This window comes from Bison bison, unplaced genomic scaffold (assembly GCF_000754665.1).
Source record: "Bison bison bison isolate TAMUID 2011002044 unplaced genomic scaffold, Bison_UMD1.0 scf7180017864471, whole genome shotgun sequence".
Classification (NCBI taxonomy): Eukaryota; Metazoa; Chordata; class Mammalia; order Artiodactyla; family Bovidae; genus Bison; species Bison bison.
Window position 1 is genome coordinate 31,973,385 of NW_011495032.1, and position 17,062 is coordinate 31,990,446.

The window sequence follows — 17,062 nt, forward strand, 5'->3', positions numbered from 1 at the left end:
AATATGAATGAATTCTTGTTCTTAAAAAAGATTAAAATATACAGAAAGGTAAAGTAAGAAAATCAAGTTTCTATAATCCTCAAGATCACAGTACCATCCCCAGAGGTAAGCACATAAAACTTGCAGACATTTCACTATATATACACAGATGTTTTTGGAGGATGGGGTAATTAACACAAATAGAGATCATACAGTTGAAACTCTTCATTTTATTAATGGGTAAACTGAGGCCCAGAGACATTCATTGTGTGCTTTGTAACTGCCTGTGCTCTGTAAGATTATTTCGTGATTTTACTTCAGACTCAATCTAGTTTATTTCCCATCTTCCTTCATTCCTCTGGTATCAACTAACAGATCCCACCTCCCAGTATAAATTTCACCCTACCATCACCGGTGCTCGGAATGCCATCTGTCCCAATGTTTGACCCTCCCTGGGTCCCTCAGTGCAGCGGGAGTGTCCAGGACCCCATTAATGAAGACCAGTCTGTGAGTAACGCATTCTTCCTTTCTCATATCTTCAGGTTCCATGGTGTACTTGTAAGAGAGAAGAGCAATGAGTGTGAGAGACAATGTATTCTTGTCATCAGAATATAGTAACACAGAACAGCAGCCACAAAAGTTCTTTAGTTCTTCTGGAATAGAATAGAGGGAAGTAACTTCTGGGGTGAGCATTTGCAGACCTGCAAGCCAAGACAGTTTGTTCTATAATTCAAAGCAGCAGCTGCCTTATAAAGCTATTAAAACAATTAGGCACTGATTTCTTAGCCCAAGGTAGCACTTTTGCTGCTCTTGATTACAGAACAATTTATTTAACCTATATACGCTATCCAAGGTGCTTCCCTGGTGGCTCAGACGGTAAAGAATCTGCTTGCAATGCAGGAGTTCTGGGTTCAATCCCTGGGTTGGGAAGATCCCCTGGAGAAGGGCATGGCAACCCACTTCAGTATTCTTGCCTGGAGAATCGCCATGGACACACGAGCCTGGTGGGCTATAGTCCATGGGGTCGCAAAAAGTCAGACATAACTGAGCAACTAAGCATGGCACAGCATGCTATCCAAAAGTGAACAATATTGACCCTGGATGAATAAGAAAAAGAACTGAGTTGACTGCTCTTATTTTCCTTATTTGGACCTTAGTCTGTTTTTTACCTTGTTGATCATCAGTATCATCATCACAAACATCACTCAGAGAACTCAGGGCATCCTATTCTAATTTATCACTGCTCTATGTAATGTAATTAATAAACAGTTAACTTTAGAACACAGTCTATTTATAAACAAGAACCAAGAATATGTGCCCTTTGAAAAAAATGAATCTTCAAAATATGCCTTTTTCACATGTTACATAGCATTTTTCTAAATTTCAAGAGTAATGTAGAAAATTTTGGAAAGTAAATCAAAAAATAAAGAACATATCTCTCTACACAAATTCATGGTTATTTCCTTGCATAGTTTCCCATGAGATTTAGGGCAATCAATATGTGAATTAAAGATTTTTTTTTCTAGATATGAAAGAAAGAACAGAAGTAGCATTTATTGAGTATTGCATTGTTGTGCCAGGCATCTTTATGTCACAACTCTGATGGACTCAGCCATAGACTTGATGAAATCTCAGCAATAGATTTCTTCATCTCAGGATTGGGCTTGAGAACTGGATGGCACTGAGTTTGCAGGTTGAAGTGTTGGTGCCAGTGGCTAAATTGGCCATGGCCTGCTGCTGCTACTGCTAAGTTGCTTCAGTCGTGTCCAACTCTGTGCGACCCTATAGACAGCAGCCCACCAGGCTTCCCTGTCCCTGGGATTCTCCAGGCAAGAACACTGGAGTGGGTTGCCATTTCCTTCTCCTGAATTAAAGATTTTTGATAGATCTCACAAAATATTCCCAGGACAGTTGTACCATTTTACTCTCATTCAACAGAATGGGAAAGCATCTTCCTTATTCAAATTAACTAGTGTTATCTTTTAATGCCACATTGAACAGCAAAAAAACAAAGTTATTGGCTTTTTTATTCACACGTCATTAAAAAGTTTGTTGAATATATGAAGTGAGGTTGAATATTTTTGCATGTCACATATATTTTCTAGCCTTTTGTAGTTTTCTTGGAGAACTGTTTATTTGAATTCGTTACCCATAAGAATATTTTTATTTTAATTCTTCTGCATACAGTACCTTCATATCTCATGGTTTTGTGCCAAAGATAAAGGCACACTTGGTTCTTCCTCATATATGTAGTAATTCCAGCATCTGAACCACTGGGATAAAAATCTTTAGGTTTTCTCCCATACATGTGATGGAATCATTAGAGTCAAATCCATCCTCTCTCCCAAGTTCACAGTGAATTTCAAGCCAAGTCCTCTGATTCTATATTTAGTTCTCTTTTCCTTATTCCACAATTCTCACCTTACTATAATCAACCAGCTTGACCCCAACTCTGAAAATGAATTGCCATGTAGCCCATCAATGCCCTTAATTGCTGTTATGTCATTCATTATAGAAAATGTTACGTTAAGATGTTGCATAAAGGGAGCTTTAATGACTATAGTCCTTCAGAAGAGTGACCAACACCCCTTGTCTGTCTCTTGAATCCTACAGACCACGGGCCAACAAAGAGACGTAGAATTGCTACTGTACATAGACATCAAACTGGTAGTAGAGAATGTCAATGATCACTTCCCTGTTCTGACACCAATGGCTTTATCCCTAGAGCTCTTGGAATTTGTCTCAGCATAAGGATCATGATTAAGACAAGCAGAATGACCACTTTGCAGAGTGAATGTTGTCTCCTTTATTGTTTCTTATCTATTATGCTTTTGCTGCTGGTAAACAGAATCAGATTTTACATTCAGCCTTAGTAACACTACCAACTCATAATTTCCATTCAGTTGCTTTGTTTCTACAAATATTGCTTAGTACTTACAGTGTGCCACTGTATTTCTATGAATATTTATTATTATATATTGTTAATATTATTTAATATTAATATTTCTAAATAGTATTTACAGTGTGGTAGATACATAAGATACAAAAATGAAATAAATCTCAAAATTAGTTGTTCATATGAGAGATCTCTTTCCTCCTCTTTCCCATTGTTCTGACTTTCTCTTTTATTAACCTTACAAAATAAATGTCCTTCATTTAAAACTGGTTCAAGAAATTTTGGTAAGAAAGAGAGTATTAAAAATGTTTCTTTGATGTCAGTGTTTAAAGAGTGAATCATTGAACTTTTGTTTGAAAAGTAAAAAAAAAAAGACTGTTTCTAGAAATTATAAACATCTTTGAAGAATTATTCAGACTTAATGAAAAAGAATAGCTTAGTTATACACAGCCTGGAAACTTGGTAGAAAAAGAAACAAGTAAACAACATGAAACTAGATCACGATGCCCTAACATTTCCTGAGAGCAAAGTATCACATCTGTGTCATTCCGTAGGCCACTCTTGTCTGTGACCATGCAGAAGAGTTGCTAGTAAACAAATTTGCCTTCATGTCTCCATAGAAATCCTTTTCAGCCCGGGCTGTGTCCCGCTCCCATCAAAGGGCAGAACACATCTTAAAGAACTTGCAACAGGAGGAAGAGAAGAAGCGTCTTGGTCGAGAAGCCAGCCTCATCACTGCCATCCCTATCACCCAGGAGGCTTGCTACGAGCCCACCTGCACACCCAACTCAGAGCCAGAGGAAGAAGGTGCCTCTACACACTGGACTTCTTGGAGGGCTGGGTCAGAAAAGGGAAAGGACTTGCTTTAAAATAAATTGACAATTTTATGTGACTTGAGGTGATAAGCTCCCTCTCTCTCTCACATACCTCCTGACACTATCTAAAGAAAGAGAAAAATTGTCTTTTTCTAAATGTTTAGAGCTGGCCCGATTATGGAGGCGGACATTAACCACATTGAATGAACTAATATGATAATGGATCAAGCAGTGACTATGATTCAGGCAACAGCTGAACCCAGAGTGTGTGCTAAAATATATTCAATCAGTCTTTCATCATTAAAAATGGGGTTGGTCCATTAGCTGCTTTCAGCCTTCACAAGTACTGGCAGTTTGTCAGAAAATGATTTATGGGGACTTTTCGGGCTGTCCAGTGGTTAAGACTCTGTGCTTCCAACACAGGGGGTGTGGGTTTGATCTCTGATCAGGGAAATAATATCCCACATGCTGCCTGGCCGAAATATCTGTGTGTGTGAATACATATCAATAATGGAGAAGGAAATGGCAACCCCCTCCAGTATTCTTGCCTAGAAAGTCCCATGAGCAGGGGATCCCAGCAGGTTGCAGTCCATGGGGTCACAAAGTGTCAGGCACGACTGAGTGACTAACACACACACACATATCAATAAAAATGGAAGAAAATAAGTAAAGACCAAAAATTGTAAAGAAAGTAATTTATGAGCTATTCTAAATTCAGTGATTTTCCACCCTGCTTTTGTGAAATTTTGAGGAGGAATTTTCTGTCATTCTTTCTGTGTTTTTTCCTTTCCTAAGTACACTCTAAATCATTTAAGCCTTATGTTCTGAGAACTATATACACTTCGATGTAACTACAAGTGTAGTTGTGATGATAACTTTGTTGTTACAAAACCAAAGTTCACGTTGCCTGTTTTCTTTGCCAGTAGAAGAAGTCACCAATCTGGCATCTCGTCGACTGTCTGTGAGTCCGTCCTGTACCTCCAGCACTTCCCACAGGAATTACTCCTTCCGCCGAGGATCAGTCTGGTCAGTGCGTTCAGCCGTCAGTGCTGAAGGTGCGTGCTCTTACAAATGTGTCCTTTATTCCTTATGTGTTTGAAACAATTCCATGACTTCATTACACTGTTTTCATTAAATAACTTGCTTCTTGATTTGAAGTTTTGAAAAGATAGATTGAGTGGTATTCCAAAAAAAAAAGAAATTGTTGATTTAATCCAACCAATGTCCTTGATAAGTTGGTTCTATTTTAATTACATTAATGTAATCTTATTGCTGAGGGTTTAGTAAAACATTATTCTAGACGGTTTTCAACCCTGACTACACACTGCAGTCAACCAGGGAGTTTTTTTAAAATGCCCAGGTCACAACCAAGATCAAATCAGAATCTCTAAGGGTGGACTCACCACCTCAGTGTTTTTTAAAATCTACTCAGGTGATTTCAGTGTGCAGCTAAGACTCAGCGGGATGCTTTAGGATGCTGTTCTGGAATAACAACAATCAAAGAACAAAGCTCATGCCACTCCTGTAATTAAATCTGATTCCAGAGGAGAAACGTGATGCTCTTTAGGTCCAAGAATTTATAAGCTATGCCTCTCTAATGATGAGGAACTGTCTGGGACTCACTGCTTCATGATTAAACAGATTTCATCACTGATTTATGAAGTCATCAAAAAGTTACACAGAAACCAGTTGTTCTCAACCCTTTATTGCACAGCCTTGGAAAACTTCAAAAATGACCAATGCTAACTAATCCCAACTTATAGGACCGGGGTCTAAAGATACCTATATTTTTTTATAGCACCTTTACTGAGATATAATTTACATACCATAAAATTCACCATTTTGAAGTATGTAATGCAATTGATTGATAGTATATTTGTAGAGTTTGCAACTGTCACTGCTATTTAATTTCAGAATATTTTCATTATCCCCAAACAGGGATACCTTATACCCATTAGTAGTCACTCATCCACCAGTTCTTCCAACCCCAAGAAGAAGTAGTGTACTTTCTATTTCTGTGGATTTGCCTAATCAGCACATTTTATAGGAATGGAACCATACAGTACATGGCCTTTTGTGACTGGATTCTTTCACTCAGCATAATATTTTCAAGGTTGATCCATTTGTCACATGTACCAGTTCTTCATTCCTTCTTATCACCAAATAATATTCCATTGTATGGATACAACACATTTTGCTGATCATGTCATCAGTTACTGGACATTTGTATTGTTTTCATCTCAATTATTATGAATTATGATGCTATGAGAAGTTATGTGTAAGTTTTGTGAGGAATACTGCCAAGCTACTTCAAAAGTTTCTGTGTCATTTTATATTCTTACCAAAAAGTATGAAGGCTTCAGTTGTTCCATACCCTTGAAAAGACACAGTAATCTTGCAAATGAAGAACAAAGTTGGAAAACTCACATTTCCTAATTTCAAAACTTACTACAAAGCTGCAGTAATCAAGATTGTGTGGTATTGACTTGAGGATTGATATACAGATCAATGGCATAGGTTGGGACCAGAAGTAAACCATTACATGTATGTCAATTTCATGTTTAAAAAGGGTACCATGAAACTTCAATGGGGAAAGAATAGTCTTTTCAACAAATGATGCTGTGACAACTAGATGTCTACATACACCAAAAAAATGTTCTATAGGTAGGCCTTGAACTGAGAAATGTTGTGTTAGAATGTTCTGAGAATGTACCTGGTACTGAGAAAAGCTTCCCGATTATGTCTCCCTCTTCAGATGAGGAACACACCACCGAACACACACCCAACCACCATGTGCCTCAACCCCCACAGGCAGTGTTCCCAGCATGTATCTGTGCAGCTGTGCTCCCCATTGTCCATCTGATGGAGGACGGTGAGGTGCGAGAAGACGGAGTGGCAGGTATGGCTTTGACTAGTAAAACCATCTAATAAATACTTGAGGTACTCATCTGACAAAGGACAGTTGGGTGCTCTTGAAGACATGAACCACTGGCCACGCATGGAGTTCTTTTATGCACATGTTATAATTACAGATTTGCTATATACTGAACTAACACTGTCACTTCCTCCACTTTCTCTTTTCATAAACTTTATGACCAAGAAATTGCATTTAAAATATGTGGGTTGGTCCAGGAGTGCTGTTTATGCCCAGAGAACAGAAAAATGCTTATTTGACCACATAGGAACCAAACAGTGATTTTAGCCACCTTAGAAATCTTAGTTATTGGCTTGACATCTTTAATACCATCTTTCTCAATTGATTGCCTTTTCAGAGGTAGTATCTATAGAGAATAGCTACAAAATTAAATAATAAACGAGGGGTCGCAAAGGGTCGGACACGACTGAGCAACTGAACTGAACTGAACTGAAAGATGAGTTACATTTGTGACAGATAACAGATTAATATTATTTTTAAAAAAGCTTTATAACTTAATAATGGCTTTTTAAAATGCCAATAGACAAATGGACAAAGAATATAAACACACAATCCAATGGCCAATAACATCTGTAAATAACACTGTTGTTTAAAACAACAATGAAATCTTACTTTTAATATAAAAAATTATAAGGATTATTTTAAATGAAAATATGCGTAGTTGGTAAATATTCAAAGAAAAGAGCATTATCACACCTTGCTCATGGCAGTAAAAATCTAATGCAAGCATCTTGAAACAGTGTCACAGAGTGCATCCTAAAAGCCTTAAAAGTGTGAACACCCTTTGACACAGATTTTGATCTCTAGCAATTTCCTAAGGCAGTATTGAGGGGTGAATAAAGATTTATATAGAATACTGAACATTGAACATATTAGAAAGAACAAATATTTGAAAATAATTTTAATATCTGACAATAGGATATTAGTTCGTTGTGGTATTTCCAAATGACAGCATTCTATGCACATTAGAAATAATATTGTAGAAAAATATTAATACAGAAAGTGTTCAATTTATTGCTAATTAAAAATGTGAGTACCTAAGAGTATTTTCTATACAATATTATTTAAAGATACACGTAAATATATATTCCATGTGTATGAAAAAACATACTCTGAAATGTTTATAGTTGTTTTGAAGAGGAGAGTGAAAAAGCTGGCTTAAAACTCAACGTTCAGAAAACTAAGATTGTGGCACTCAGTCCCATCACTTCATGGCAAATAGATGGTGAAACAATGGAAACAGTGACAGATTTTATTTTCTCGGGCTCCAAAATCATGGCAGATGGTGACTGCAGCCATGAAATTAAAAGACGCTTGCTCCTGGCAGAAGAAGCTATAACAAACCTAGACAGCATATTAAAAAGCAGAGACGTCACTTTGCCAACAAGGGTCCATTTAGTCAAAGCTATGGTTTTTCCAATAGACATGTATGGATGTGAGAGTTGGATCATAAAGAAGGCCGAGTGCTGAAGAATTGATGCTTTTGAACTGTAGTGTTGGAGAAGACTCTTGAGAGTCCCTTGGACTGCAAGGAGATCAAACAAGTCAATCCTAAAGGAAATCAGTCCTGAATATTCACTGGAAGGACTGATGCTGAAGCTCCAATACTTTGGCCACCTGATTCAAAGACTCGACTAATTAGAAAAGACCCTGATGCTGGGAAAGATTGAAGGCAGGAGGAGAAGCGGGTGACAGAGGATGAGATGGTTGGATGGCATCACTGACTCAAAGGACTTGAGTTTGAGTAAGCTCTGGGAGATGGTGAAGGAAGGGAAGCCTGGCGTGCTACAGTCCATGGGGTTGCAAAGAATCAGACACGACTGAGCGACTGAACAGCAACAAGACGTGTCTTATTCGCCTTCTTGTCTTTTTCTGTATTTTTCATGTTTTAAGCATTAAATGCCTTCCTTAGAAATCAGAATAAAATACTGTTATAGTTTTGTAACCAATTTCAACCTAACAAAAACCTGCATTTATTTTGATTATTTATGAAGCCACATGAGAGCTAAAGCTTATTTTGCATATCTCTTGTTAATATTATTTATAAGGCTCAGTTTCAATTGGATGGTTAGCTTCTGAAGCAAAAAAGATGGTATAATTTATTTAAAATATAGCCTGAAAAATAAAGTCATGCTAAATTTTATATTCCTAGTTTAGAAAATTGAACTAAACTATTTAAACTAAAGATCATCTATTTCTTCTCCACTACTCACTTTTACCCACCTGCTTTCTTAGCCTGGGCACTTCCAGGCAGTCTTAGCCAACTACCTTCCCCAAAGAAGTAGTACTTTTTCTTTCACATTAGGAATAATTATTTATTCCTAAGCCATCCTCATTAGAAGTGGGAACCTTAACTATTACTGGCTCAACTATGTCATCTTTTTGAAGGAGTTATTATTGAAAGCATTTATGTGAACAATATAAAGTCAGGTCTAATTCATATGCATTCTAAACAAAAACGTATTTTCTAAAACCCAAAATATTACATTAGAAGTTTCTCCATATAGCAAACAATGAAATAGGACTTTAATAAATACCACTGTTAATAGTAGGATGATTTCCAAAACAAAGATTCATAGATGTATTCTTGTTTATTAAAGTATGACCCTGACCCTGAAGTCACTCAGTCGTGTCCAACTCTTTGCAACCCCATGGACTGTAGCCTACCAGGCTCCTCCCTCCATGGGATTCTCCAGGCAAGAGTACTGGAGTGAATTGCCATTTCCTTCTCCAGGGGATCTGCCCAACCCAGGGATTGAACTCAGGTCTCCTGCATTCCAGGCAGATGCTTTAACCTCTGAGCCACCAGGGAAGCCCTTTATGACTTATAACATTGTGCTAGTTTTAGATACGCAACGTAAACATTTGATGTATGTATATATTGCAAAATGAATACCACAGTAAGTTTATTTAACATTCATCTCCACACGTAGTTTCAATGTTTTTTTATGATGAGAACTTTTAATATATATTCTCTTAACAGCTTTCAAATATACAGTATAGTACTGTTAAATATAATCATGCTGTACATTTCTAGGATTTATTTATCTTAGAACTGAAAGTTTGTAATCTTTGACCACCTTCACTCAGCCCCAGTGCCCACCCCCCACCTCTGGTAACCAGTCTGTTCTCTGTATCTATGAGTTTGGGTTTTTCTTACATTCCACATGTAATTGAGATCATACATTTGTCTTTCTCTGTCTGACTTCTTTCACTTTGCATGACACCCTCAAAGTCCATCCATAATGTTGTTAAGTGGGAGAATTTCCTTCTTTTTAAGCTTGAATGATATTCCATTGTCTATCACAAATACATTCTTTGGAGAAGCAATGCTAGTATTTAAAGACCATCCTATACGCTTTTGTCACCTTTTCTTTATAGGCTAAAATGTTCAGAAACAACAACAAAAAGAAGAATACTTACCTTCAGTAGAAAAAGGGTTCATAGAACTCTGTGAGGCAAAAATTTTAGAGAAACCAATTAAAGCTTAGAAATTACTTGAACACTATATCTAATAGATTTATGTCCATTTAAAATGAATGTTCAATTTATTTTCTCTTCTAAAGTGAGTGCTGTGGCCCAGCAAGTCTTATGGAATTGTCTAATTGAAGATCCATCAACAGTTCTTCGACATTTTCTGGAAAAACTGACCATCAGCAATAGACAAGTAAAATCTTCTGTGTTTATAGTAGCTCTGTGTGTGAACATGGTTAAACAACAAGCAGTGAACTTTATTGTGATATTCATGCAACATTGGTTGACACATAACCAAGAAGTACTTTGCATAATGATAATAATGAACAAATTAAACTTTGCTGTTTTCTTTTGAATTTCCCCATTAACTGATGTCTCCATATGTGTGTGGTACGCTGCTGGTAATGACCATAAGATACTGAAAGATTCTCAGTCTTTTAAACAAAAATTAAATTCCATATAATGTTTTCAGTGTTGAGTACATTTATTGAATTCTGATTGGTTGGTAGTATGTGATACAGGTAATATTATTAGTGTATGTTGAAACTCTCCTTTAATCAAGACATTTAATTTACCAGTTCACCCTATAAGAAGATGATGCCAAAGAAAAGTAGCTTTCTGAGCAATGACAAAATATATCAATAATTATAAATTGTTTCTTCATTTCTATATTATTGTTCTGTTTGCTGGACAATTTAGTTTCTGAAAGAAAGGTTAATTATAAACATCTACCTAGGAAACAGAACTATGAAGTTTAATAAACCTAATTTGTTAATAGTTTCTTAAGATAGGTCCTCCTCACATTTTCATCACACCTGAAAGCTATAGTAAATAGTGTTGACTAAATATACAGCTTTCCTGTGATTTGCCTGTGACCTATAGAGTCAGTCTTAATTTTTATTTTTAAAAAATGTCTGACTATTGCTGACACGACTGAAGTGACTTAGCAGCAGCAGTAGCAGCAGCAGTAGCAGCAGACTATTACTTAATAACTTCATATGCTAGCTTCTAGGAGAAGGTGTTACAGTTGGCTTAAATAATTTATCAAGCATCACAAATACTGTATTAAAATGCTGAACATAAGAGAAATCAACATGTGGGCAAAAGTAAGAAAAATTCCCCCACCTTGCTTTTCAAAAAGTTAATATTATTTCCTACAACATGGCAGCTGAATGAGACATAGATTGTGTTGCTCTTTCAGGATGAGTTAATGTACATGCTGCGCAAACTGCTCCTGAATATCGGAGACTTTCCTGCTCAGACCTCTCACATCCTATTCAACTACTTGGTGAGTTTCACCTCCAGTAGGTTATAAGTGTTCATTTCCAAGTAAGAAGCAACAATTCGAGAAAAAGGTCTTAGGGGATTTTTTCAAATAAATTTTCATTAACTGTGCGCCTGAATTTGCATCATAGTCAGCTGAATTCACCACTGTTTATATGGGAAAACTCCTCCTGGCACAATCCCTGGCATGTGATGGGCACTCAATAAATGTCTGTTTCCTCCCTGTCTCTCTTTAGCATTGTAGAACTTCCTCATGTTGGTCCTTAATTTTAGTTTTCTGTTGAAAAATGTATGTGTCATTTTTAGTCATTCTTTCCCTTTTCGTATCTCACTGTTTAAAACACATACACACACACACAGAGGAAAATGTTGCCCTAGATACAAAGTATTTGTGAGTGTATTTTTCCATAGCAACTATCTGTGCTTTACATTGTCCTCACAGCTTCTTCCTGAACCCTCCAGAATTTGCCAGTTTCTTCACATTCTCCTCCTTATACCCTAAATGAATATGCAGTTTGGGGACTGTTGGCTTGATGACTGTTCTTTTAAACTACACCTTAATTCAAGCAGACAGATGGCCAAATGAATTTCAGTGTTGGGAGAATGTTCTTTCTTCCTAACCATCACTGGTCTTCTGTGAGTGGGGAAATAGAAGAGTTATCCATATGCATCTGCAGGAGGATGATAAATTTAACTCAATGCTACTACTCTGATGTGCAAACAAAAGTTGTAATTCCTTCCCTGTGTTTATGACTGAGGTGGTTTTCATTATGAATGCCCACCTACTGGTGGACAAGGGGAAAAATATAAATAAGTGTCCAATCCAATTTTAAGTTCAGACTGATAGAAATATATAAATAGTACCTTTGGATAGTATTTGGTCTCTCTTGTCTAAAAATACTTAACCTCTAGGAATTCTCCTCCCTTCTAACTTCTTTCATCTCTAGATGTTATTTGGAGTTGGGGAGAAAAAAGACCTTTGTTCAGAATTCTATCTCCTGTCCAACGTTTGCCCCAGCTCCTCCACTTGTTAGACAGAGCTCTCTGGCTGGCTGGTTGCTGAACGCCTGACTGGTGGAAGCTGAAGCCCATGGCTTCTGTAACTTGCAAACCTTGTCTACTCCCAGCAGTGCTTGCTGGGAGACTCCATCTCAGCTCCTGCTGGTGCTACCCACCCCTCTGAGTTCTGGTTGTCCCATATGGCTTTAGATTAGGAAGTCCTCTGACTAGAGTATCCTGCTCAGTGAATCAGCCTATGGCAGTTCTATCCAAAAATCTCTCCAGCCAAACTTTCTACTACTACGTCTCCTATCTGCACTACTCAGAAATCCAAGGTAGATTAGCACAGCCAAAAATATCACAGCCTCCTTCAGTTTAAGTATGTGCTCTGCCAAGTTTATGTTACAGCCAGATTGGTATCAAAAGGCTCTGTGGTGAACTCTTGTCAGAGACGCAAACACTAGAGGCAAAAGCCCCTTTGGTGTGCCTGCTGCTTCCCCAAGTCACTGGATGGGAGAAACACTTATATTGCTCCCCTCCATCCTTTTGCCCTTGGACAAGAAAATGGACATTTCAGTTCCCTTCTGCCATATTCTCCTTTCAACTCCAAATAAGCCTTAACACTAGACATAAATCCTCCCAACTATGTCATTGATAAGTTACTAGAGCAAAGGGCTGGGTACACATCGGCCACTTGCTGTATAACCTTGTTTTATATAAACCCCAATCTTATCCTGAATCCCAAGCACATGCATGCTTCAGGTGGACTAGGGAAAGGGGTTTTGTACTCAGAATGGCAGAACAGTGAAGGGCAGAGTCATGTTTTAAACCATTGTTTAAAACACTGTTTAAACATTGTTTTAACCATTGTACCTCTCTTTTTTCTAACAACTATTATAGATATGTGTGATAGGGAGTTGGGGAACATGATCTATATCTTCCAGACTTCATTAGGAACTTTTAAAGCCACTGCCCAACTTGATTCAGTGATCTTCAATCTGGGGGTCTTAGTCCATCTAAGGGTATGTGAAGACTTTTGAAGCAGTTTGCTGCCCAAATAGTTTTAAGGGAATAAATCTCCAAATCCTCATTTTGTAGATATGCATTAACACTTCTTGGGCGTGTCTGCCATCTCAGTCATCACTGTACACCAGAAAGGCCTACTCTGACCCTCCCAGGTATCACCAGGCTGCATTGACAGATGTGTAAGACAGGGAAAGAATCTGATGTACTGCATTAGATTTAAGGAAACCTCATTTCTGATTGATTGAGGCCCTTTAAACCCACAAGACTTCCCACCTTTTCCTGTCTTCTGTAGATTTGTACTAGGTATGAGGTTTGGCCATCATTAGGATATTCAGCCTTCAGAGTCACCAAAGTGTACTGGGTTAGTGACATTGATTCTTTCAATGTAACTGGAAAGTTTTCTAGGTTTAGCAAATTTTTCCAGGAAAAAAAAAGTGTAAAATCGATGGGCAGTGGCTTTTACATTATTTCTTTCTGATTCTGTTGTGCATTATTGAATAAGGTAGCTAAAACTAATTTCATCAAATGTGCCGGAGTATGTGAAGTATGCATTCCAATTATAGTCAGTTCTCTTTTTTCAACATACAGGATGTTTAACATACTTATTCATATTAACAATGTAAATTTATGATGGGACATTTTAAAGGTTAACTTTAAAATATACAAAAGGGCACACAGTTTTTCAAAACTTATTCCAGAGGACACAAACAAAAACTTTTAAGTTCACCAACTTAGCCAAGCAGAGTGTTCTTATGTCAGATATAATTATTAGACATAATCCAAGCTGAAAACAGTGTTTGGACAAACGTCACATAGTCATTTTGGGTGGTCCAAGTACCTGAGCCACCAAGTGACTTGAAAACTGGAAAACATGGTCTTTTGCTTTCCTCTTAAGCAGTAGGTATTTTGGTGATAATGCAAAAATGTATGGCAACCTGCTCTGGCCAGTTTTCCAGTTATACCTTCTCCTGCTTACTGCCACTGAAGATGCTAGAGAAGCACTTGAACAGAGAATACAAAAGCAAAAAAAGAATATCTAATTAAGAAAATGCAAAGCTAAGGAAATGAGAATGCGAATTCAGAGTCATTGTGGCTTTGTGACCTCCTCCTGTCCTGAGTTGCAGGTGGGATTAATCATGTACTTTGTGAGGACCCCCTGTGAGTGGGGGATGGACGCCATTTCGGCCACTCTGACTTTCCTGTGGGAGGTGGTCGGTTATGTGGAAGGCCTGTTCTTCAAGGATCTGAAGCAGACAATGAAGAAGGAGCAGTGTGAGGTGAAGCTCCTGGTGACCGCTTCAATGCCAGGTACTGCCTTCAGATGACAGAACTTTTCTAAGAGTATGAATACCCCTTTTACAGACCAAGTGTCTCTTTCATTCATGAGAAAACTTGCCAACCCTGGGATTGAGTGCCTCAAAGAATTTTTGTTGAACGCAATCTGAAGAAACACAATAGACCCTTTAAAAGTCAGCAATTGCCAGATGAAAAGGGGGACATGAGAACTGAGATCTGTGTGAGTCAGTCCTTGAAGGGCTGCCAAGGTGAAAGATGTGTTTAAGTCTATCACAGAGGGCCAGCTGAACTGAAAGCCTTTTTGAAGGGATTTTTGGCACTGCAGGGAGAATAATATTGTTGCGCGGCATGGACCCCAGGCTTTTGTGAACTTACTGAGAGATGGCTTTATGAAAAATTGCAAAGGGGAAAAGCAGGAAGGAGAATTACAAAAGAACATGCAGTATGATATAAAATCTAGATACAGTTCCTTTTCACTTTGGATAGCTTGTCTTTCTTGAAGATAAAATAAATGTTGCCAAGCCTTTATCCTTGTGCAATGACTAAGAAAATGTGCGATGATACATGTATCGATATAAAGAGAAAGACAGAATTATATATAAATAAGAACACAGTTTTTATTTAACACGGGCAGCAAAGAGCCCCGTGTTAAAATCAGAGCACTGCCTCTCATTGTCTGTATGATTAATATTAGCTATGACAAGGTACATAATTTTTAAAGCTTTCTTTATGGGTAAATTGGGGATCTAATTCATACTTCACAATTGTGAGGAATAAATGAGTTTAGATTTGTAAAATACTTGCTGTCATGTCTGACACATGGTCAGCATTCAGTAAATGGTAATTGTGTATTTATGTGTCTATAGATTATTCAGCAAAGTGTTCATTTTTATTAAAGAAACTCATATTGTCAGGCATATACTTAAAATCAGCTCATTGAAAATCAAGGTCTATCATAATGTTCACAAAGATTTATAATTAAGGAATGAAGTAGAAATACTGTCTCACCAGCCAAGTAAAATACAGAACAAGTAAATTGAAACTACATTTCATGGGACTTCCTTGGTGGCCCAGAGGTTGGGGCTTAACCTTCCATTACAGGAGGTGAGGGTTTGATCTCTGGCCGAGAACTAAGATCCCACATACCTCGCAGCCAGAAAACCGAAATGTAAAACTCAAGCAGTGTTGTAACAAATTCAATAAAGACTTTAAAAATGGTCCGCATCAAAAAGTCTTTAAAAAAATAAATAATAAACTATGTTTTAGGTACTTGTTTAGCTTTTGCTAGTCTCTCTGTTTGTATTTTCTCAGCCATTATTTACAATTTAGGAATATATTATTTGTTGCAGTGTTTAAAGCTTGAATTCTGACTCTTCTAGTAAATAAATGTCTTTGACTAAGTTACTTATACATTCTTATTTATAAAAATAAGTTCTCTGTTTCTTCATTTGTAACACGAAAATAATAACACTAGTGTCATAGGGTTGTTGGGAGATTTAAATACGATTATACACATAACACCATTGATAAGTATTGGGAACTCCATAAATGGTAGCTATCATTATTAAATAATAAGGAAACATATTTAAAGCAGATATTGACTATAAAAAAAAGGAGTACAGATAGTGGAATGCACAGCTCACATTAAACCCTCACTAACAGAATCCTCAACTCACATTAAACCCTCACTAATAGTCATCATAATAACAAGAAAAACATCAGCTTAATAATATTTCAATATTTCATGCTTTGTATTCAAACTTCTTTATAGTAGAAGTCAGTTTATTATGATTTTTACCTTTTGTAGGTACCAAAACCTTGGTAGTTCATGGACAGAATGAGTGTGACATCCCAACCCAGTTGCCAGTCCATGAAGACACTCAGTTTGAAGCCCTGTTAAAGGTAGGGATGACTTTCAACAGAAGTGATTTTTTTTAATTTATTTTTATTTTTATTTTATTTTATTTTATTTTATAACTTTACATAAGTGCATTAGTTTTACCAAACATCAAAATGAATCCGGCACAGGCACACATGTGCTCCCCATCCTGAACCCTCCTCTCCCCTCCCTCCCCACACCACCCCTCTGGGTCGTCCCAGTGCACCAGCCCCAAGCATCCAGCATCGCGCATCGAACCTGGACTGGCAACTCGTTTCCTACATGATATTTTACATGTTTAAATGTCATTCTCCCAAATCTTCCCACCCTCTCCCTCTCCCACAGAGTCCATAAGACTGTTCTATACATCAGTGTCTCTTTTGCTGTCTCGTACACCAGGTTATTGTTACCATCTTTCTAAATTCCATATATATGTGTTAGTATACTGTATTGGTGTTTTTCCTTCTGGCTTACTTCAC

At 37.4% G+C, this 17,062-nt stretch overlaps 1 protein-coding gene across 1 annotated transcript in view; it reads left to right on the plus strand.

Moving 5' to 3' along the window:
* The window catches only part of UNC80 (unc-80 homolog (C. elegans)), a 230,278-nt gene that overhangs the window by 150,615 nt on the left and 62,601 nt on the right, over window positions 1-17,062 (plus strand). Inside the window, 8 exon segments of the mRNA XM_010861283.1 lie at window positions 355-486; window positions 3,496-3,682; window positions 4,614-4,745; window positions 6,446-6,589; window positions 10,192-10,292; window positions 11,301-11,387; window positions 14,533-14,716; window positions 16,512-16,606. Coding sequence (XP_010859585.1) covers window positions 355-486; window positions 3,496-3,682; window positions 4,614-4,745; window positions 6,446-6,589; window positions 10,192-10,292; window positions 11,301-11,387; window positions 14,533-14,716; window positions 16,512-16,606 — 1,062 coding nt within the window.